The sequence below is a fragment of the Hypomesus nipponensis genome, chromosome 22 (genome assembly GCF_054491055.1).
Source record: "Hypomesus nipponensis isolate SF chromosome 22, ASM5449105v1, whole genome shotgun sequence".
Taxonomy (NCBI): domain Eukaryota; kingdom Metazoa; phylum Chordata; class Actinopteri; order Osmeriformes; family Osmeridae; genus Hypomesus; species Hypomesus nipponensis.
In genome coordinates, this window is record NC_140382.1 from 6,777,633 (window position 1) to 6,800,894 (window position 23,262).

The 23,262-nt window shown below is 47.7% G+C and overlaps 2 protein-coding genes across 5 annotated transcripts; one reads left to right on the top strand and one right to left on the bottom strand.

Annotated features, from left to right (window-relative positions):
• The first annotated feature begins 579 nt into the window (after positions 1 to 579).
• On the top strand, positions 580 to 16,086 carry uhrf2 (ubiquitin like with PHD and ring finger domains 2). Of its 4 annotated transcripts, XM_084687417.1 has the most exons (17): positions 772 to 887; positions 4,783 to 4,858; positions 5,018 to 5,461; positions 7,035 to 7,540; positions 9,882 to 10,100; positions 10,323 to 10,432; positions 10,781 to 10,967; positions 11,151 to 11,274; positions 11,856 to 11,963; positions 12,105 to 12,209; positions 12,308 to 12,414; positions 12,496 to 12,658; positions 12,804 to 12,941; positions 13,126 to 13,366; positions 13,647 to 13,798; positions 13,948 to 14,046; positions 14,408 to 16,086. In XM_084687417.1, exons 2-17 carry the CDS (start codon positions 4,832 to 4,834, stop codon positions 14,552 to 14,554), a joined length of 2,877 nt encoding a protein of 958 aa, XP_084543543.1. In that variant the 5' UTR covers positions 772 to 887; positions 4,783 to 4,831; the 3' UTR covers positions 14,555 to 16,086. The 4 variants fall into 4 exon arrangements, with proteins under 4 accessions (XP_084543544.1, XP_084543541.1, XP_084543543.1 ...); XM_084687415.1 differs by lacking the exon at positions 4,783 to 4,858 and having other exon boundaries at positions 582 to 887; XM_084687416.1 differs by lacking the exons at positions 772 to 887; positions 4,783 to 4,858 and adding an exon at positions 3,570 to 3,656.
• A 1,225-nt stretch (positions 16,087 to 17,311) lies between these two features.
• On the bottom strand, positions 17,312 to 22,405 carry oaz1b (ornithine decarboxylase antizyme 1b). The gene is given in 6 exon segments (XM_084687680.1): positions 17,312 to 18,499; positions 18,961 to 19,046; positions 19,145 to 19,317; positions 20,617 to 20,703; positions 20,705 to 20,756; positions 22,211 to 22,405. Coding segments are annotated over 6 exon segments (657 nt in total). The 5' UTR covers positions 22,336 to 22,405; the 3' UTR covers positions 17,312 to 18,365.
• Between the last annotated feature and the right edge of the window lie 857 nt (positions 22,406 to 23,262).

Below are 23,262 nucleotides of genomic sequence, written 5' to 3' on the forward strand. Positions count from 1 at the left end.
GACACCTCTTGCAAGAATTGTTGAATTTGTTTACGGAACATGGGCCGCTCCACGGTGTACCATCGGCCGCTGCGATTGCTACACCATTAACAGAATGAGTGACAGCATTGCCAGAGGGGCTACTGGTCTGTATGTAGATGGTTGGCTCGCTTTGCTCAAAACAATGCAATGTGATCATGTAGGTATAATGCTCACAGTGATCAGGGTATATATGCTCCTCATTGTAACAGTCTACTAAAAATGAAAGACCTATCAATAAAACACATTTCATCACAAAATTGCTAGTTATTTGTTGGTTGGCGGACGTAAATTGCGCATAAGTATGGGACATAGTCTATAATTTTCATAGATGGCCGTCATAAAAGTAATTTAATAGGTTTTAGGCCGCTTTCTTTTGACAAATTCAGTTAGTGATCAGAAATGACAGGCGCAAAGATCAACCTTGACAATCACAATATATCAGTGAATCGATCGATTAACAAATCAATCATACGATTTGAGCGGGACTTTCCTGGGCCCACCGACGCTTCGACGCCGCGCATGGTTTGACACAGCCACGTGACGGCCCAAAACCAGATTCAAACAAAACGAGTGAACCTCAACGTTCTCCCCTGCAGAGGAAGGCGCAATGGAGCACTGAACACTTTCATATATATCCCCCTTTCCCCAAAACCCCTGGAATTGCTGTAAACATATTTTGGAAATCTTTGTGGTGGTCCTTGGGCAGTGGAAAGATGTGGATTCAGATACGGACCATTGACGGAAAGGAGACACGAACCATAGAAGATCTTTCAAGGCTGACTAGAATTGAGTCTCTACGATTGAAAATACAAGATATCTTCAATGTAAACCCTGAACAGCAACGGCTATTCTATCGGGGCAAGCAGGTAAGCGAACACTATCAATTGTAGAATCATAGCTGTCATTTTTTCAGTTCCACTTTGCAGGAATATGCGATGACCATCCAACGCTCCATCGCCCGGGAGCTTCCTGTTTTGATGGGAATTCGCCAACAGTTCTTGCGCAAGAGCCGTTGGACGCAGTGTGCCAGACAGTGCCATATTCATACACGGTTGTACACATGTGTCTACTCGGCTGTTACATTGTAATAATATTCAGTGTGGTGCGTGCAGTAACGTCGCGAATGTGGGGCTTATATACATTTTTGGCTTTTAGAGGGCCAGGAAAATATATCTTGATAAAATGCTTACCCAAACATGGGAGACAGGTTGTTTTTGTATTATTATTATTATTTTTATTAGTAGTAGTAGTAGTAGTAGTGGTATCGATAGTAGTATTCTTTTGTGGTCTAGGAGTTATCTCACGGACGTCACTCTGAAGAACAATAGAATGTAGCTTAGGCTTATTCTGATCTTTTTGTAGAGAACAGATCCTGTCCTCTGGCCCTCTCGTTGCCTTTGATAGGTTTTCTGCATGGGGAAATTATGAATTTATTTACGTTGGGAGTATACGTAGCTCCACGTGCCTTCCGATCAACTTCAGTGATGTGCAGTGTTTACACACCCGCGCGCTGCTGGTTTGACCCTTGCGACGTCATTGCATAATGAGCACTGGTTATAGGCTCAATGCTATTGGACAGTTGCAAATGATCATGGTATTAATGTTTTGGTACAACTATTTACAATATTAGACACAGATTTTAGATGATTTAGTGGAATTTGTTAACAATAGCCGAAAAGTTCAGCATCTGATGTTAAGCATGACATACTATGCTACAACATGGAGCTTTTTTAGAAATCACTTTAAATGTATTTCAGAAAACTTCTTTAACTTATTTGCTATCCAGATGGTGTGACAAAATGAGGTAGAAATGCAAGTGATTTACAAGGCTATTACCATGGACAGATGTTAGCTATACTGAGCCCCCCCCCCCCCCCTCCTCTTCCTCCACATAATTTGAAAAAGTTGAACGTCACCAAATGGCAACAGTGTTGAGTGGTTTGAACACTGTTGATGTCCCTGTGACACCCCAGTTAGAGTCATGCCTGTGTGCGTGTGTGTGTCTATGTGTATGTGTGCATGTGAGGGCCTACCCACCTACTAACAGGCATTCATCTCAGTGCTAATAAGTTGTGGGTGTAATTCTCTGTGCCAGCAGGCCCCAATTAACTGGTTGAGCCCAGCACTTTTGTGTGGTGAATATCAAGGTTTTACATCTCAAATGACACAAATAACGAAGAAACTGACCCATCTGTATACCTGATTTAGTTACAGAGCTAGTCCTCAATTCAACAACCTAACACCAGAACAATGTTTCTTCTGTAAGGCCCAGCGTCTCATGTAGGGCATGTAGCTAGGCTGTATAGTAAGTGGCCTGAAACCAGAAGGCCTAGTTGCTGTTTCATAGAAATTGGCCTGGATTTTAGTTACATTTGAATGGACTTCATGTCATTTCCGTCTAGTTGGTTCGCTTGTTGGGTTTGAACATTGTCAGGAGTGCTCAGGAGTTCAGGTCTGTTTAGACTGATGTGACTTGGTCTTTCCTAAACGGAGATTCCCTGAAACTCTGCTCTGTCAAGGAGAACAGCCGGAGTAAGCTCTATATGGAGAGACCGGGAGAACTGAAGAAGAAGGGGGTGTAGAGCGAATCGCTGAGACAGTGCCAGTTCTTGCAGTCAGTCAGTCCATCTGAATGGAATCTGCGTATTCGTAGACATTAAGGAGCTTGATAGGTGTGTGTGTCTGTGGGGGTAAGCACAGTGTCCTTGTCTCGCCAGGCCAGGGGTTTTTCAATCTTGTGTTGGATTGTGATTACAAATGTGACCTATTTTGGTTTTTCAGCTTTCTCCCTTTCTTTTGGCGGGTGGTAGGGGGGAGGGGATGTGGGAGAGACAGGAGGGGGGGGGGGCATGGTCTGATTGAGCAGTGTGTTAAGGGTGTGCCCTTCCCAAATCCCATAATTCTCCGTTGCACTACGTGGAAGCTCTGTCTCGCCGAACCCTGTTGTTCGAGAAATGGACACACAAAACAAATGGACACAAACACGGCACACACTAGCCTGCTCTCACACTCACACAAACAAACAGGCATCGACAACGTTGTCTATTAAGTAACAGGCACGCTCGATACAGCCATGTCCGTCCGCCATGTTTCCAGTCCGCTGTGATTCCCCAGACGTGGTGTTAGGTTGCCCTGCGGAGAACAACAGAATGACTCAACGGTCAAGGTTTGAATATATTCAGTCACAAAGTATAGGAGCTGTTCAGTCATTAGGTATACACTGTGTGAGATCGCTTCTGATCTGAGTCAGAGAAGCTACACTTGCACTGTCTGGAGGCTAGGGTCGAGAGTCTGAGGTATAGATGTTGGAGCTGGTGGCTAAAGGCTAAAAGTCTAAAGGCTTGAGGTTTTAAGGCTGAAGGCTGGCCTCTAGAGGCTGGAAACTGGGGTAGGGTTTTCCAAGAATTTGACCAGAAATAAAAACACCATTCCTCTTTAAAATCGCTTTACCCCTTGAATTTGATACTTAATAATAATTGCTCATATAACACATAACAACACTAAATTAATAGTGTACTCTTTATTACTCTGTTTATAATTGTCGTCTTTGTCGACGCCCCCGCTGCTCCTAAAGCTGCCTGATGAGGAACTGGTTGCCGAGGTCCTGGGGCTCAAGGAGAGAGATTACAGAAGAGGTAATTGAATCTCAGTGTGCAGGTCCAGCAGCCGGCAGTGAGAGTGGTGTACCATGGGATTTGATGCCAATGACATATCTGAGCATTCTGGGTGTTCTAGATATACATTCTAGCCAGAGCAAGACTCTTTGTCCTGGTTGCCATATATGTCTGTCTATATGTCTCTGTATATGTATGTCTCTCAGTCTCTCTGTGTATCAATATTGAATACCTCAGAGCAGAGGGAGACAGACAGGCAGTCAGACACATGGACTGGTGACTGAGGCAACCTCTGTATGTTCATGTGTGAGACAAATCCCCCCCCAAAAACGTGGAAGAAGCTGGATAACGCTCTCTCTTGTCGCCAAGCCTCAGAGCTGTTCTCCCTCAGCAACAACAAGGGCATGAGCGGCGGCCATGTTGGTCTCTCGTACACGATGGACTGGAGGGGTTGAGGGCTGGATGTTCTCTGTGGCGTTTGTAACGCTGACTTTGGTTTTCTGCCTCCCCACGTACAGACGGTATTTGCAGTGCGGTGCCAGAGTCCCTATGTGTGCGTAGCATCAAATGCTCGGGAGGGCAGAAGGAGACAGAGGTGGGAAACAGTGGATCGTAATAATAATAATAATAATAATGGCAACCAAACACTTCTGTGTTTTCTGGGACGACATACGAGGAGCGAAGGGAAGCAGCCATTTTACTGACATGAAGCATGACTGTGGTAATTTGCTTTTTCACCCGCTGAAAGAGAGGATGGGAGGTAGGGTGGGGGTGTGTGGCGCGGGGTGGAGGGTGGGGGGGGGATGAAGACAGAGACTGAGATTGTGTGTGTCTGTGGTTTTGGGTGGTTGGAAAGTGGAGGGGTGGTGTAAAAAAGGATGGGGGGGTTGCTCTTTATTGGTTGCCATAGCAACCCTGTGCCCCCCCCCCCCCCCACGTACACACACACCACCCCCCAGATTTATTTATTCGTTTGAGGAACTGTGCATGGGAAGCAATGGTGTGACCAATCAGATAAAGTCCAATTTCAACTCAAATCACCAATCTCCGCATCTCTTTGTAGTTTGTTTCTGAGACTCTCGTCCTCCACACAAGAAAGACAAAAACAAGTATTGAACTGCAATTTGATTGTGTGTTCCCCCCACAGGGCAAAGAATCGGCATAGCATTGAACATAGTTATGCAGACTCTGGAGAGATGGAGGCTGGGAACGAGAGTGGGAAGGTGTTGTAACAAAACACTTGGGTTGTGTACAGTACTGTTCCAGAGTGATACAGGGAGGAAGAGGTGTAGTGACATCATGGGCGTTTTCTGTGCTTTATTTACCATAGAGATGTCTGCCAGTCTCCAGACTGCCTAAAACCTCTCTCCTGTGTGTTTCAGATGGAAGATGGCCAGACTCTGTTCGACTACAACGTTGGTCTAAACGACATTGTCCAGCTGCTGATCCGTTCCCATGCCGACGCCCCTGACAGCCCCGCCCCCATGGACTGTGATGTAATTGCCTGCAGCTCAGCTCCGCCTGCTCCCCTTGCCGCCATTGCTGCTAACCCTTCCGCACCTGTTACCGCGACAACCATCACCTCGAGCACAGTTGTTGTCATCAATAACAAGAACAGCGACAACAAAAACAACAGCACAACCAAGTCAGACCCGACCCCCTCCACTACCACCACCCCCCCCACCACCACCAGTAAGACCAGCACCAACAGCACCAGTGACACCAGAACCAACAATGGGTCCAAGTCCTCCAGCATGACACTAGACAGCCAGCCGTCCACCTCCACGCGCTCGGCGCTGGTGGATCCAGGCATCGGCTTGTACAAGGTGAGCCCCAGGAACCGGACTGGAGTAGAACCACGAGACCTCCAGAAAAAGCTACGCAATTCTGAATTGGCTTGGGGTTTTTTTTTGCAGATAGTGGCTGCCATTTTGACTGCCATTTTGATCAGTTTCATGGTTTGTTTGTTTGTTTGTTTCGGTATACCACCACCTACCAGCAGAACAAAATACTCTGCAGCCCTATGCTTGCGTAACTGTGGTTACTGGCTAGTAATGAGTGACCCTGTCATACCTGAGGTTTTTAGACTTGGCAGACGCCTCTCTTTCCCCGCATGCCACTAGCTCCATCGCCGTAGAGACCAATTGCTAGTTGCCGTGGAGTTTTCAGCTACAGTTGCAGGTCCAGAAATGTCTGCCTTGTCTGCCTCAGTCCTACTTACCCCAACAGGCAGGATCAAGAGGGTTGTGATAGAGCGACAGTGTGAACAAAGTGACTTGGCTAGATCAAGGGGATCCAATGGTCCCTCATGTTAGAAAACCGGGCATACAGTTCAAAGGTTAAATGTTTAAACACACCTCCAACTTTGACCCGTTGGTGGCGCTCGAGTGCTCAAGGGGCAGATATGAAACTTTGTGAAAAGGATCAAGGCTCTATCCTCAATGAGTGTGCCAATAATTTTTTTTACCATACGGTTCTAGGGGCTGCCATAGACTCCAATGCCAGAAGAAGTCGCATAATGAGGTAGAAACTTGGCCCACAATAAACAACGATGCCTGTTGCTTTTGTGTTGCGTCGGAAAGTTCCTGCGTTAGAAACACGTCTAACAATGGGCAGAATGCATAGACCTGTTGTTAAATAGATCAAGCATCAAAGCGTATTTATTTGAAACCAATCTGTCGGAACCAGGTTCGAGATATTTCTTGAAATGATTGCTAACATTTGGATATTTAGACCAGAGCGCTGAGGCATTTCACCCAGAGAATAAAGTTTAGTGTTGCAGATAGTGACTAACAGCCATTACAGCCACAGAGTAGAGGTTCACTTTGGCAGACTGCTACGAGTTGTTAGAGACATGCAGTGTTGGCCATGTAGCATGACGGTAAGTGATCTCTGCTGGATCCTTGACAAGTTTCTTGTGAGTTGGCCGAGTTATGTGGCAGGCAGCAGATGAGGTGGAGGGCTGTGCGGAGGGGGGATACCTCAGCATGGGTGACTTTGGTACAACATGATGCCCCCAAAGCCAGTGGTTGGGAGTTCAAAAACTGTCAGAAGGCCCAAGCAAACATATGATGTGACATATAAAAATCGAATTGTTGAAGTTAATAAATTCCCCTAGTTTTCTTCGGAAGTCAGTCCATGCTTCTCCAGGAGAATGTTTTGGGCAGTTGACCAAAACAGTGACTGCCATAAGTACCTGACCTGCACTGTCAGCTCTACGATGTCACAATTCTTCATCGACGTACAAATACCTTCCAAAGTTCCATTGCCAAAGGTGTTCCAAACAGCTAGTCTTGACTAATCACATTTTTGTTCTCTCTTCATTTAAAGGGGCAGTCCACAAAAACTCCTCGCAAACTTTTTCCCTCACTAATGTTGTTCTGTTGCCATCTGTTCCAGATGAACGAGCTGGTGGACTGCCGAGATGTGAGCATTGGCTCTTGGTTTGAGGCCAGCATAGAGAACGTGACGCGTGCCCCTAAGGTGCCCAAGGTCGGCCGCCCCAGCAAAAGGACTAATGGCAAGCTGGAGGCCAACCAGGACAGTAATGGGAACAGTGTTCCGAACTCTGACAGTGGGGCCTCCACCTCTCAAACAGACTGTACAACTGCAGCAGCGCCAGCTTCGGTCTTGGTCCCAACCCCAGCCTCAACCCCAACAGCAACCCCATCTTCAACCCCAGCTCCAGCCTCAACCCCAACAGCAACCCCATCTTCAACCCCAGCTCCAGCCTCAACCCCAACAGCAACCCCATCTTCAACCCCAACCCCAGTCTTGCCCCCTGTTCCTGCCTCAGCCCCAGCCTCAGCCCCAGACACGGACACTATGGCCACAGGCTCAACTCCACCCACAACCCCAGCTAAAGACAGAGAGGAGGATGTCATCTATCATATCAAATATGAAGAGTAAGTCTCCAAGGAGAGGGAGGGGACATACACCTCTAGGGTTAGGATACAGCATGTGTTTTATTGATTGGGTTAAAGATATAAGACAACTGCTAAATTGTTCAAATATTTGACATTCAGGTTCAGGTTCACAACTCTCTAATTGACGTAGTTTAGCTGTACACAAGAAAAGTGTGCCTCTTTGTATATTATTAGCACATGTTGCGGACGAGGCACAACTACAATCTCACATCTGTGAGTTATTAACGTAACCACTTTTGGGGTGGGTTTTGGTGTCTTGCTCGCGCCCAATTAAGCAGAAATAATCCCACATTTCGGGTGGCAAAACCTTACAATGAGAGCCCACAATGCTTTGCGTCCGGATGAAGCAGATTGTGTATGTTTGTCTGTAGGGGGGGTGGGGAACTAGTTTGAAACCACATGCTTTAGTGGTCCTGCCTGTGGCTGGTGGTGTAGTGGGTAAACAGGACTTGAGCTACGTTTAGGAGTCGTCCCTCTCTCGTTCTCGCTCGCATCTTGATATCTTTTTTAGCTCTTTATCCCTGCCCCTTTTTCCTCATTTTCTCCGTCAAATTCATTCAGAGGCAGCCGTTTCCACGGCAACCGTGGTAGTTCTCTCCACGGAGTGTTGCCCTGTTCCTCTCTTCTCCTCCGCCGCTCTAATTGCCGCCGCCTCCAAAAAATAAAAAATGCAGCCGTCGCCGGCGGTGAGCGAACTGTGTGCACGCACACACACACACAGACACACACATACAAAGACACACACACACAGACATGCACACACTCTTTGTCAGACTGTGGAAGCTACGTTTTCCCCGTCTCCAACCATCCGCCATGTTCTGGCTTGATGAAGAATTTTTCTTTTTTTTACTGATGACCTTGAGCTTTTCTCTCTCTCATTTCCTCCTTTTTGCTGAATGGCCCTCCCTCCTCCTCTGCTTCTCTGTGAGGTGCAGTTACTTGTTGGCTTTGTGTGCTTTGCTTCTGGATGTCTTTGGCTCCCCTAGAGCCTACACACACTGCTCGACAGCCTCCAAACCCAGCCTCTTGTCGGCCTCACAACCCTGGCCCACAGAGGACCCTGTTTGTCTGGCCGAGGGGGGGGGGGGTTCCCAGCCCTCTGCTCTCACAGGCAGGAACAGACCAGCCTTGAGAGCATTAACCCACAGATAACGGAATGCAGAAATGCTAAAGCAGATTTTGCACCTGTCATTCTGGAAGAAGCACAGTTGGTATTCATTTTATTGGTTCACACGTTCAGCATTTTTTATACGTTGTTGTGAAAGTGATGTTTATATTATATCATGATATTTGTGAGAATTTGAATGAAGCTTGTCAGACTCCTCACAGTTCATGCATTTCCAGAATACCCACATTAAATCAAAATGCATGAAGGAACAGCATGGTCATGGTGGGAGGCTGCTTTTCATGAATGCAGCTTCTTCTGCAGACAGTTAAAGGGATGCCAGGTCACACATGCTGCAACATGTTCATTGCCTTCAGAGCTATGAGACACAGTTACGGTGAAGGGACACGAGCAGGAGGTGGAGACAGTTTGGTCACGCTGCCCCCTGTGGTGTGGAGCACTAATTACATCGAGTCACACCAGGCAGCTGGCAGCTGTTAAGGCTTTAATGATGGACCATATCTCTGCTCTCATGTCCTCTCCTCCCCCTCTCTTTGTCCTGTCTGTCCTCTCTTTGTCCTGTCTGTCCTCTCTCTGTCCTGTCTGTCCTCTCTCTGTCCTCTCTCTGTCTTGTCTGTCCTCTCTCTGTCTTGTCTGTCCTCTCTCTGTCTTGTCTGTCCTCTCTCTGTCCTCTCTCTGTCCTGTCTGTCTTCTCTCTGTCCTGTCTGTCTTCTCTCTGTCCTCTCTGTCCTCTCTCTCCTCTCTCTGTCCTCTCTGTCCTCTCTGTCCTCTCTCTGTCCTGTCTGTCCTCTCTCTGTCCTCTCTTTGTCCTCTCTGTCCTCTCTCTGTCCTCTCTCTGTCCTCTCTGTCCTCTCTCTGTCCTGTCTGTCCTCTCTCTGTCCTCTCTGTCCTCTCTCTGTCCTCTCTCTGTCCTCTCTCTGTCCTCTCTTTGTCCTCTCTGTCCTCTCTCTGTCCTCTCTCTGTCCTCTCTGTCCTCTCTCTGTCCTGTCTGTCCTCTCTCTGTCCTCTCTCTGTCCTCTCTCTGTCCTCTCTCTGTCCTCTCTGTCTTCTCTCTGTCCTCTCTTTCCTCTCTCTGTCCTGGCTGTCCTCTCTGTCCTCTCTCTGTCCTCTCTCTGTCCTCTCTCTGTCCTCTCTGTCCTGTCTCTGTCTGACTGAGACCTGACAGACAGTAACAATGTCGACTGTCCTCCTCAGCTACCCCGAAAACGGCGTGGTGGAGATGCGTCCACCCAACGTGCGTCCCCGGGCACGCACCCTGCTCAAGTGGGACCAGCTCGCCGTGGGTCTGGTCGTCATGGTGAATTACAACATGGAGACACCGGAGGAGAGGGGCTTCTGGTTCGATGCCGAGATCACGGCGCTCAACGAGATCTCCAGAACCAACAAAGAGCTGCGAGTGAAGATACTGCTGGGGTAAGAGAAGCCGAAGGGAGGGGAGGGGAGGAGGAGGAGGAGGAGGAGGAGGAGGAGAACAAGGGAGAGGAATAGGAGAGGGCTGTGAGATGAGAAGGGAGAGTAGTAAGTAAGCTTGTAGACGCTGTAGAGTGAGGGATAAGAGAGACATGTTGCTGTCAATTGTTTAAAAAGAACAACACCCTTTCTCCCTCCCCCCCTCGTCCACTTCCTCTCCCCCAGAGGACCTGGTGATGTCATCGGCGACTGTAAGGTCCTCTTCCTGGATGAGGTGTACCAGGTGGAGAAATCTGGAGCCCCGCCCCTCTCTGCAGCTGATGGACAGTTCAAACGTACGCCTCCGGCCAATTACACCAAGCTCCACTGAGCTCAGCTCCAGTCAGAGCCTTGGTCCAACCCACTCACCAATCCAGCCAATCACTTACGAAATTGGGATACACCAGCCAATGGCAGTTAGAATAGGAGCCCCCATAGCCTGGCTTTTTATTTTTTTTAACTTTTTGAGTAAAACATTTGAGTAGTGTTTGGAAACTGGATGTTGCCCTTGATCCTGTGTACGTGTGTGTTTTTACACATGTGTGTGTGTCCACGTATCTGTTTGCGTGCGTGTTTCTTGTCTGTGTGCCTGCGTATCTGTGCGTGTGTGTGTGTGTGTACGTTCTGTGTGCGGTCGGATCCAGGGAAGAGCGGGCCGGAGTGCAAGCACTGCAAGGCGGACCCCGAGTCCGAGTGTCGCTTCTGCTCCTGCTGCGTGTGCGGGGGGAAGCAGGACGCCAACATGCAGCTGCTGTGTGACGAGTGCAACATGGCCTTCCACATCTACTGCCTCAACCCTCCCCTGGCCACCATACCCGACGAGGAGGACTGGTGAGCGAACGCACTCGCGTACACACACACACACACACAGGCGCGTGCCCTCATAACAACACAGTGCGCATGTCAGCAAACACACACACACACACACACACCCTCGTTCGGCCGTCTGCCAAAAGCATGACTTGAACCTCTGTTAAATGTCAACGCTAATATGTGTGTGTGTTCATCTGGCAGGTACTGCCCTACCTGTAAGAATGACACCAGCGAGGTGGTCAAGGCTGGAGAGAAGCTAAAGGCCAGTAAGAAGAAAGCCAAGATGCCCTCAGCCCACACTGAGAGTCAGAGAGACTGGGGCAAGGTTAGACACACACACACAGATATCCACACACACACTGACACACACAGACAGATATCCACACACACACTGACACACACAGACAGATATCCACACACGCACCCTCCACACGGGCAGAGTGATGTAGATTGGCTCTCTCTTGGTCTGACTATGCACTGATTATAAACTGCTTCCATCTCCTGCTGGGCTGTACCACGCTGTGTGTGTGTGTGTGTGTGTGTGTGAGAGAGAAAGTGCGTGAGGCAATGCTATTAACAATCACTCAGCGGAGTTCAGAGTTTTCTCAGAGCAGTAAGGAGAAAGGCTGTTGTTTTCCAGAAGGGGAAACTGCCAACTTCAGCATCTCGTCAAACGTCCAGTCTGACTCAGAGTTCTGCCACATCTGGCTTTGATAGAGGCCACTGACTCACCAGTTATAAAGGAAGTGTAAAATGGAGAGGATTGTTTTGAGAGGAGGAGGGGGGGGGGGTGTTAACTGTAAATGACGGTACCACTAACCCTAACATCCATATGTCTTGTATACATGCCATGGAAGCTCGGTCTGGCCCTTCGGTACTGTGTTGATGAGGCTGATGCTGTTTCAGGGTATGGCCTGCGTGGGGCGCACTAAGGAGTGCACCATCGTCCCCTCCAACCACTATGGGCCGGTACCCGGGGTTCCTGTGGGAACCACGTGGAAGTTCCGTGTTCAGGTGAGCAAATGACCGTCCTGTTCACCCCCCTCTCATACGTGATATGGACCTGATTCTTCCTTCAGTCAGCTCTTCATCAATGCCCCTCCTCTCTCTTCCTTCCTCCCTCTCTCTCTCCCTCTCCACCCGCCCCCTCCCCAGGTGAGTGAGGCGGGCGTCCACAGACCCCACGTGGGCGGTATCCACGGACGCAGCAACGACGGTTCCTATTCGCTGGTGTTGGCTGGGGGCTTTGAGGATGAGGTGGTAGGTTGTGCTGTCTCTCTCTCACTCACTCTCTTCCTTCACTCCGAATAGATTCAAGCAAGCGGAAAAGGTTTATCGTGCGTGTGTGTGTGTCCCAGGACAGGGGAGATGAGTTCACCTACACAGGGAGCGGGGGTCGTGACCTGTCAGGGAACAAACGTATCGGGGAGCATTCCTTTGACCAGACCCTCACACACATGAACAGGTATTGTACCGCCCGGGCCTGCCGACCGCATATTCACTTCTCTTTCCGGAGCCCTGACCTGTGACCCCCCCCGACATCCAGGGCTTTGGCTCTGAACTGCGACGCACCGCTGAACGACAAGGACGGGGCGGAGTCGAGGAACTGGCGCGCTGGAAAGCCAGTCAGGGTGATCCGCAGCTCCAAGGGTCGACGCATCAGCAAGTATGCCCCCGAGGAGGGCAACCGCTACGACGGCATCTACAAGGTGACACAACAAGGACACTGAAAGGGGGGTGCACTTGATTTATGGCATCCATGTCGGCTGCACTTGATTTAATTTCCCCAATGACAATGAATCAGCGGGCCAGTCCTGTAAGTGCTTCATGTGTGTGTGTGTGCACGTTTGTCAGGTGGTCAAGTACTGGCCGGAGATTGGAAAGTGCGGTTTTCTGGTGTGGCGTTACTTGCTGAGGCGTGACGACCTAGAGCCCGCCCCCTGGACGCCGGAGGGTCTGGAGCGAATCAAGAAGCTGGGCCTGGCTGTGCAGGTGAGCAGCAAAGGAGCCTCATTGGCTCACCCTGGTAGTGGATACTAATCTCTGATTGGCTGGATCTGTAATTGCTCATCTCAAATCTCTGATTGGCCGTCTTTGTCGTCGGATGCTCATCTCTGGCCGTTGATTGGCTGTGCGCATGAGTGAGTCCCGTGGCTGATTGGCTTGGTTTGTGTAGTATCCACCAGGCTACCTGGAAGCCATGGCCAACAAGACCAAGAAGGAGGCCAGTGTCCGGGGGGGCAGCTCCACACGAGGCAAACGACACGCAGGGCGGGGCCGGCCTCGGATACACCCCAGGAAGAAGGTGAAGGAGGAGGAGGAGGAGGACGAAGAGGAGGAAGAGGAGGAGAAGCCGGCAGCCAAGCAGGAGGAGGGCCCTCAGAGTAACGGCAGTCAGAAAGAAGCCAAAGCCCCAGGTAGGTGGGACGACAGCGGCAGGGATCCGTCTTGTCTACGCTCTTGAGAGTTTGTCCTTCCCTCCTGGATGTCTGGGGACAGCCGTGAAGCCGGCTGATTGTAGGAAGGACTGCACCGACGACGTCTGACTCGAACGCTGGACTCCAAAAATGTCCACTGTGTGTCAATGAATGTCCCTATTGTATATTTCTCCGAAACCCCTTCACCATTCCTAACGTGTGGCCTTTGCTGTTTGCCTGCCTGCCTGCATGTGTGTGTGTGTGTGTGTGTGTTTGGCAGACGTGTGCGTGGCTATTGTGGAGCCGCCAGCGAAGCGCGTGCGCGTCGAGGAGGCCTTCCAGCTCTCTGAGAAGCAGCAGGAGCTCATCAAGGAGGACACCCCCAACAAGAAAGTCTGGGACGAGGCCCTCAACTTCCTGGGGGAGGGGCCTGTATGACACATTAACGGCAACAATAAAAGGAATCATGACGAGAACGTCCACATGGCGTGTGATGTGTACATGGTAACAAGTGACTTCATCCTCAATAGTTGTCCCTCTTGTCTCCCCCCTCCCCCCCATCTTCCTCTCTCTCCGTCTAGAACTTCCTGAGGAAGGTGGAGCAGACCTTTATGTGCGTGTGCTGCCAGGAGCTAGCCTTCCAGCCAATCACCACTGTCTGTACCCACAACGTCTGCAAGGTATGTGTGTGGGCCCTCTCAAGACATTCCTCCAAGGGCCTTTTATGAGTCTACCGAGCACATTTAAACTACATAATTACCATTATTAACCTACTGGCTTCTCTCTCCCTCCCTCTCTGTCCTCCACCACCTCTTTCTCTCCCCCCTGCTATCTCTTCCTCTCTTTCTCTCGCTCCCCCCTGCTATCTCTTCCTCTCTTTCTCTCTCTCGCCTATCTCTTCCTCTCTTTCTCTCCCCTGCTATATCTTTTCTCCATTCCTCTTTCTCTTCCTCTCTCTCTCTTTCCCCCTCTCTCTCTCTCTCCTTTTATATATTTTCCTCACCTTTTCTCTCCCCCAACCCCCCCCCCCCTCCTCTTCAGAGTTGTTTGCAGAGGTCGTTCCGGGCGGAGGTGTACAGCTGTCCCGCCTGTCGTCATGACCTGGGGAAGGACTACATCATGGTCCTCAATAAAACACTACAGAGACTGCTGGACCAGTTCTTCCCCGGATACAGCAAAGGCCGATGAGACCCGCACACACATTAGTATGCACCCGCGCTGAAACATTCTGTATATGTTCATGTATACATTGGTACATCTAGATGCATACACACATACACACACGTGCGCGCACACACGCAAACAAACCCTCCATTGGCGCCAGACAGTGAGGGGCCGATCCTGTCTGTTGAACTCTGTTGGACTGTCCTTGTTAACTTCACCAGCCGAACACATTAATCTGAAGTCCTAGAACAATAACCACCCGCACACACAAACTGCCCTTTCTAATCAACTCACACCCCTCAGTGAACTCCCAGGGAGTACCCCCTCCCAGCCCTGAGTAGCTCTGCGGCCCCTCTCCTGACACCTCCCTCCCAGCCCCAGGTCCTGCCATATCGCCATCATGCCCCGCCCCGCCCCACCCCGCCCCACCCAGGCTGTCTCTGAGTGGAGCCTGCTGGGTTGCCCTGGGGTGTCATGGAGAGATTCCTCCAGGATCCTCCAGGGGTCAGTGTTGGCCTTAGCTCCATCTCTCAACAGGATTTGAATGATGAAGGATTCATGAACCACGTTTGAACCAGACTTTGACACTCACTACTCATTTTAATTGAAAAATAATTGAAAAAGGCAATCAACGACTTAATCCCCCTGAACTGGTCAGATTGAAAATGTAATTGACCTTTAGTTTTGAGTGCAGCAGAGAGGATGCTAATGCTCGCTGTGCTATTGTTGTAAGGACAGGTCCTATGTGTTTCCGCACGTGTTGGCTACACATGTAAGCTAACTGCACACACTAGCTATACAAGCTAACCCATTCCTTCATTTGTCCAGATGCAGACAGCTCATTTCAAGATGTTCATACCCAGGCACCCACCCCTCCCGCTTCATTTGTTTGTTTGTGGTGATGTCCTCAACTTTCAAATCAATTCAGGATTCTTTTTCAAAGACATGCAAGTTATGCTATGGACTCTGCAGCAGCCAACTGTGATGTGCGCTACCTAACACTCCTTTCCTTCTATCCTTCCTTCTTTCTTCCCGTCCTTCCTCCCATCTGTCCTTCCTTGATCCCTCCTTCTTTCTGCCCGCCTCTTAAAACGCTTAAATACCGGTCAGAAAATATGTTCCTTTCAGCCTCAACTGGCAAACTGCTTTTCTCTGTGAACTGTGCTCAGTCCTTTCCTCCTCTCCCCCCCCCCCCCCCGAGGGCTCCATTCCCTCTGTACAGTACAGTTCTAGATGTTGTGTGGACGTTCTGCTTCAGCTTACGTGTTGTTGTGTTCTATGTTTCTATTGCACTTACTGACGAAAAGAGATGTTGGGAAAAATAATAAAAAAGTCACATCTAATTTTACTATAATGCTTTACTCAAAAGTATGCCATTTCAGTTTACTTTCCTACTCCATATTTTAATCATTAGTTATTTTTTATGTGGCAACCTTTTACTTTAGCTGCTGTGACAGCTTGAAGACTTTCATTGCTTAATATTGTGATCTGAAATTTTATACATGGTATGATAATACTTCATATGTACCTATTAAATATTTTGATTCCAAAAAGCGGGTCTGTCATTCAAGTCTGTTTATTTACGTTGTTAGTTATGATGCACACACGTGGAGCTGTTTAATCACGTTCTCACACACTATTTTTTACCATCAGATCCTCTTCCTCGTCTCTGACTCCCCTCTCACCGTCACAGACATTCCCAATCGTATTCATACACTCACTCATTCTTCACACACACACACACACACACACATACACACACACACCACTTCTCCACCTCAAACACATCCATATCAAGTACCTGTTGAAGCTGGATTCTGTTTTGGTGTCCCATGGTTGCTAAGGGAACGGCTGCTATGGCGAGAATGGGGCCGTTTATTCGGCTGACGGTTGACTTGGCAGACGTGTGTGTAACACGCCGGACACACATATCTGTGTCAGAATTACACAGAGGACAAGAGAGGTCAAGTTGATTTGTTTCAGCCACAGCGTCTGTCTCACGGTCTTAGACTCTCGGTACAGAAGGGAAAGATGACCCACAAGAGAGTGTTTCAACAGTCTAGTACACTCACAGGGTCTGAGGTCAGCCGAACAGTCAACCAGTTGGGACACTGTGGTATACGGTGTGGGCTTAAGTGATACACCCTCCATCCCTTCAAAACAGGAAGTTGCCTAAGATCACCCACAACAAAATGGTGAAGATGTTTGAGGGGAAGTCCTGCTTCTTGATGTCAGAATCCTCTGGGCTCTGTGGAGAAGAGACCCCTGGTGGTGAATGTGAGCCAGTGAATGTTGCGGTAAAATCTTCCACTCTGTCACTTCCATCATTTGTTGTACTTGAGGGACAGCTTGAGACTGACTCTAATCAGCAGCTGATGATTGATCCTCTTGATCAGTTAAATGGGCTGTCAGTTACAACTGGGCCTTACAGCTGGGTGGTTCTCCAGGAAAAGGGTTAGAAGCACCAACAGGGTTTGAAGCACCAACAGGGTCAGAAGCACCAACTCATTTAGCATTTGCTTAACCTTCATTGTTATTTAGGAGATGTTCATTGTGCCACTCATTGGAGTTGTAACAGTCCAATCCCACCGTCTTGTCCCCCCATAGAGAACTGGGTCCCAGTCAGAGTGGAGGTCTTCCCCCCTCAATGTGTTTTGATCAGAAGAGGTCACCCATCTCTAACACGGCTTAACCCATCCCCACAGCAGCCAGTCATTCCCACACTGAACACCAGAAACATGCATACAGCATGTGTGTGTAGTAAAGCTTTCACATGGATGGTTTACTTTTCAGATTTTTATTATCACAGAAGCACAACAGGTACCACTATGCAGGTGAACATCAATATGAAAAACAGAAACTGTATTTTTAAAGGAATGCTAGTCCAAAATCTGATCAGAACATCACAGCAATAGTTGTATTTCTCAACAAAAACTAAGAAAAGCTGATGCTACTACAATGTCAGGTATGTGACAAGAAAAAAGCTAAATGAACCCACTTTGGATCTTCCCAACTTACATATATATATATGTAAGCATATATTTTATTTTAGCTTTGTACCAAATTCAACCCCGTTATGATTATATAATTAATTCAAATTGCAGCACCCTAACAGTGATACAACAGCATTCACCTGTGCCCTCTGACTCACTCTGATAAACTAGGGTCAACAACCAGCTATAAAGTACCAAATATTGGGTATGTTGCTGAAAAGCAATTAACAAATACTCATATCACAATAACCATGTTTTATGACTATGAAAAACAATATTAGCGCTCATTATCAAATTGATTCCATTAGAACACCGGTTAATCTAAAATTAGGGGAGGGGCTTATTTGACAAACGTTTTTAGCCAATGAAATTTAAGCTGGAGTACCCATGCGTAAACCTGATGACCTTGTTGTACATTCAAGAAATAAAGAAAACATCCTCCTCTGTCTTTCATCAAAAACAAACTAAAATCGAGGAAAAACAAATGAAACAAACAAAACAAGACAATGATTGGTAGATATGAGAATTGCAATATGCTCATAAGTCAAAAACAACGGTTCCCTCTATTTAACTGTCTGAAAGATACCAATAACCTAGAATAACAGCCAAATCAACAGATAAGAGCCAGATCCAGCCACACATGAAAACAAAATAACACGGCAGTCTAAACTAGTCCTGGGAAAGAAAAGCAGAGAGGGATGTTTAAGCACTTGGGTCGGGAGGAGGGATGGGGGCTTTGGGGTGGTTAAATGTTGGGGTAGTTTGTGTCTAGATATGGGGAGCCAATAAGGGATGGGCAGTGAGGGTAGGATGAGGGAGGGAGGGGGGGGGTTGCCAGGTAGCTACTCCTCGTCAGAGGAGGAGTCCCTGTCGAAAGTGTAGGCCATGAAGAGGACGTCGGTGCGAGGGGGGACGAGGGCGTGGCCAGGTTTCACCATCTCAAAGCCCAGGAAGCTGAACGTACGCAACAGCTTGGCTACAGGAAGAGAGACAAAAGGACATTGTTTCAAACTGCTCCACCTCAACACTGTTGCATACTATGGCATTGTAGCTTACTGCTATACTCCTAGTGCTACATTGTTATATACTACTGTACAATAACACATTACTGGTCTGTTAAATACGATTACGCTGTTATATACTGCGGCACAGTTACACAACACTACAGATCCCAAATACTACTAATTTACTGACAGATGCCCCATCTGGGACAGGAGGGAAAAACGCCATGTCACAGCAGCTTGGTTTAGAGTAGGGAAGCGAGAAGCACACTTATGTAAGATCTGTTCACACAGGCTTAACTGGAGGAAGAGGAAACAGGGAAATACACAGAGGCCTAAATATGAGCATAACAATGGGACTTCCTCCTCTGGGTGTTTTCTAGTGAACATGAAAGGAGGTGGGTCGGATGGGCGTATTCGGACAAGTGGGCGGTACCTCTGTCATCTCGGTTCTTGTAGAAGCAGACAAAGACGCTGACAACTTTCAGGTGTTCTTCGGCGTACTCCAGGAGGGCTGCAAAACTGGAGGAGAAGAAGGAGACAGATGGGAAGATGACAGAACTGAAAAAGAAGACGTTCAAACACGAGCTTTGGAGAGGGAACTCCACAAACACACTCACCTCTCCTTACTGCCCTCGGGGAGAGGTTCCAGAGGGATCTCCACGTACAGGGCGCTGCCACTCAGCACCGCGGCCCACTGGACCACCCTGGAAGCAGTGGGCCGGCTCTGGAAGTGGAGCATCCCGGGCCGACCGCTCCCCGGAGGCTCCTCCCACACCGTCAACTTCCTGTCCTGGGAAAAAGTCAAAACGGACATTTAAAACGTGCGGAATGAAGAAAAAAACAAGCAGGAAAATGGCTAGATGTTTACACCTTGGAGGCAATCAGGAAAACTAAAACAGAAACAGAGCGAGTCTGAAAAAAACAACACAAAAAAAAAACAGGTTGAACGACACATAGCCGCGGTTCAGTTTTGGTAGAACTACCAGCTTGAGAACGTGCGCCTGGGTGGGTTGCGGCTTGCCTGAGGACTCCCAACAGAGGGGAGAGAGACAAGACGGGTGCACCTCCATTCTCAATAGTGGACTCCTTCCCAAGCCTCCTCTTGGACACACTGGTCCGACACAGCCCAAGGAGTTAACACAATGTTCAAGAGGGTTTCAGATTCCACATTCCTGTCCAATTTAGCCCGTCAGCTTCGACGGACATGGGACATGGGCGCACAACGCCATCCACACCCCACCCAATCCGATACATCAAAACAACGTCGACTCTGTAAACGAGGAAGCCAACGGGGGAGGCCATGTGACAGGATTTGGGTTTTGGCACGACTGCCAGAGATCTTGTCTCCGCTTCCTGCTCTGGTGGTTTGTTTTGAACACTGCTCAGTGGTGAACAATAACAATAACACAGAGGCCCGGCGCTGCCGTTTGTGTGGGAGCCGTCGTTAGCTTCCAGGCATATTGTTGTCGACCCCCTCCCCCCCCCCCCATGTGCTGAGCTCGACTGTGGAAACAGGGGCCTGTGTGCACATTCAGCTCAAACAACACCACTCCGCCCGAGAGTTCACACTAACTTTTTTTAGTGCTCGTGGGGGGGGGACGGGGGGGACGGGACGGACTACAATCTCCTGAAGACAAGAAATTTGGCGCTCTGTCTACATACACGTCTCTGGACGCGTGCTATGTGAAGCCTTGTGTAAATGAAGGTGCCTCTTCGTTTGCCAGTTTGTCTCTGCGAGTGTCTCGGTCACCTTACACATGTGCATAAACAGAGCTGTATTAATGGATGTATTTATTGAAGTACTTTGGTCTATGCCACCGCACTTTGTTCTACTCTTAATGTATATATATATTTTTTTTGGGGGGGGGGGGGGGGGGGGGGGGGGGGGGGCTGTTCCTACTGTTTTTTGGATAGTTGTAGTATTGTTATGTTATATGTTGTTGTTGTGTTATATGTTGTCCCTCGTCATACCAACAAGAGAAGCACTCAATTTCGTTGTATAAATACAATGACAATAAAGGCTTTTCTATTCTATTCTATTCTATCAGTGTGTGAAGACGGGGGGAGGGGGGGGGGTCATGGAACTCACTGTGTAGAGTGTCCGAGCTGAAGGAGTGTGATCCCGTTGACCATTCCCTCGCCCACCTGGGATCTTCAGAGGTGGGAGAGGGTCATCAGGAGCACGACAGAGGCACCGGACCCAGGGTACTACTGCAGTGGAGGGACAGGCTGCATACACAACAACACCGTTTAAGAGACACAAATAGCACTGTCAAACATACAAATAACACACAGCAAAGTTAGACAGCTACAAACACAACAAAGTCATAGAGAAGTAATTGTTACATATAAGTTTTGGTATAAAGAAATTGTAGAAAGATTGGAAGCTACAAGCAACACTCAGATGTACACAAAACAAACTGGTAGATACATACGAATAACAGTCACAGATACAGCGCGTTGTAAATAATTTAGGGAAGAAAAGGGAACGAATTAACCTTCCATGCGCAAAGGTGAGTGGTTTCAATGCGGCTGTAATGTGCGGCGCAGCGCTCAAACTAACTAGGGGTTGCGTAACAACCTTGGAATTTGACGCGTCTGCGTTTCAGGGCTGGAATGTAATAGGGCGGCCTTCACTGACCCGACTAACAAGCAAATACGTTTAGGGACGGACGGACCAACAGGCAAATACATAACGCGCATGCAAAACCAAACTGGTTATATCTGGTCCGATTTCCGAAACGGTTTGATGTATTTATTTAACCAACAATAGTGTCCCTGCATGCATTGTTGATTTTAAGCTATTGAATAATGATTAAATTAAGAATTTAACTGCCCGCATCGTCGAGTGTTGCTCAATATTTTGCTGATCAAGAATAGGCAATTAACTGCATCTGTAATTTGGTGGGGATTGCACAAGTGACACAAATCTGCCACATATTTGTTACAGTTCTGCAACGTATGTCACCCTCAGATGTTGGTTACGGTTGTAACGGGAGTAGTTGACATCACCAGGATAAACGAACGGTACTCGTAATTGTGACTTTGGCAAAGCCTGCTCAATATCAATTGGTCAACAATATCGAGAACGGATGTTGAAATGTTAGCAGTAAGCGTGTATAAGCTTTCACAAGATAGACATAAATTAGGTAATCTTCCCTACTGTAAAAAAAATCTCGGGCCTTTACATTTGAGATGCTAGCTATACAGCAACTGGACAATTAGCGATTCATAGATAGATGGCATCCCTGTGTGTCATAAAAATATATATATTGTATCGCGCATCTATTAAATGATATCAACGTATGCAGATGCATGTAAAAATTTAAAGTAAAGATTAAATTGCAAACTTCCGATCTACAGAGTAACAGAAATAATTATCATAAGCTGTGTTGAAAGTGACGTAGCCAGTGCGAGCTATCCAGCTAGCATCAAGCTACGGAAGATGGCAAGTTATTTAATGATTAAAACGATTCCGGTTACATCTGTGCCATATCCGAACGTCCATTTTTAAGATAAAAACACCGCCTCGAGATCAAATACGCAACCATAGATTGTACAACGTATAACGTTTGCTATATTTGGGATCCCCAACCGCACTGAAAAACACCCCTCCCCCACTGGTACAGTAACTGGGCTAGCTAGCCACTTGTCAGGTGGCTATTTTTCCCGTCTTCACTTACTTGCCAATCATGTCACAAATACTACTACTTAAATCCGCCATTGTAGTAATATGTTGCTGTTTTCCTTCTTTTTCGCGAGCAAAGCAATGACTGTTTAGGATCCGCTGGAGGTTGGATTTTACCATCCGGCCTCGGAGAGAGACACGACGGGCTGACTTATCGCTGCTATGGTCGGCAGACGAATAAACCAACGGTGTATCGGTGCAGCAGCAAGTATCCGGGCAGAGATTCTAGAAGTTAATCAAGATAGTCCATTGGTCATTTGTAGGGAAGTAGTTACAACCCCTTCCAATGATTTCCAGAAACGTATCTTTATTTAACCCGAGCATATGAGGCATGATGGAATTTGTAATGGAAAACAATAAACATATTGGGTGTAATAATAATAATAATACATTGTGAAACACGTAAAAGGGAAACTGTCTGCGAGAAATAAACATAGCAGCCTTTACAACTTTATGGCCAACATCCTTCTATACTTTTTCTTCGGTGCTTACTATCATTTATGTTTTGTTTTTATTTTTCAAACGTTCAAATCTATTTAGAAAATTGGTTGAAATATGAATGATAGGTGACACAGAGTGCAAATGTAAACATGTACTATCAAAACCAATGGAAGAGCTCAGTCCTTGCCCGCATATTTTTCGCGGGATGAAGACATTCTCGAACGCTTGTCAACCATCTTGGTAGTAACATGAGAAAAACAACTGATACGTACGGAGGTGAAGATACGTGGGGGCGTCTAGTGGAAAAATACCAAGGCCAGTCGAACTAACAACAAAGGACAGTTGGGTTGAGGTTGTTCACAACAAGCAAAAAGTTGACTTTTTTCTGTGCAGGACCCAATGAGGCATATATTTTGCAATTACTTAATTATATAATTGTTATAAATCATAAAGACTGAATGCAATCAAGATTAATCTTAACAAAATGTGTACATAATCAGAATAATTTGCATGACTAACTGAATTGTAATGCACATTATAGGCACTTTAACGCTCCAAATGGCAGTGCTCATTGGGACCCTTCTTAATACTTAATCCCAGACTGAC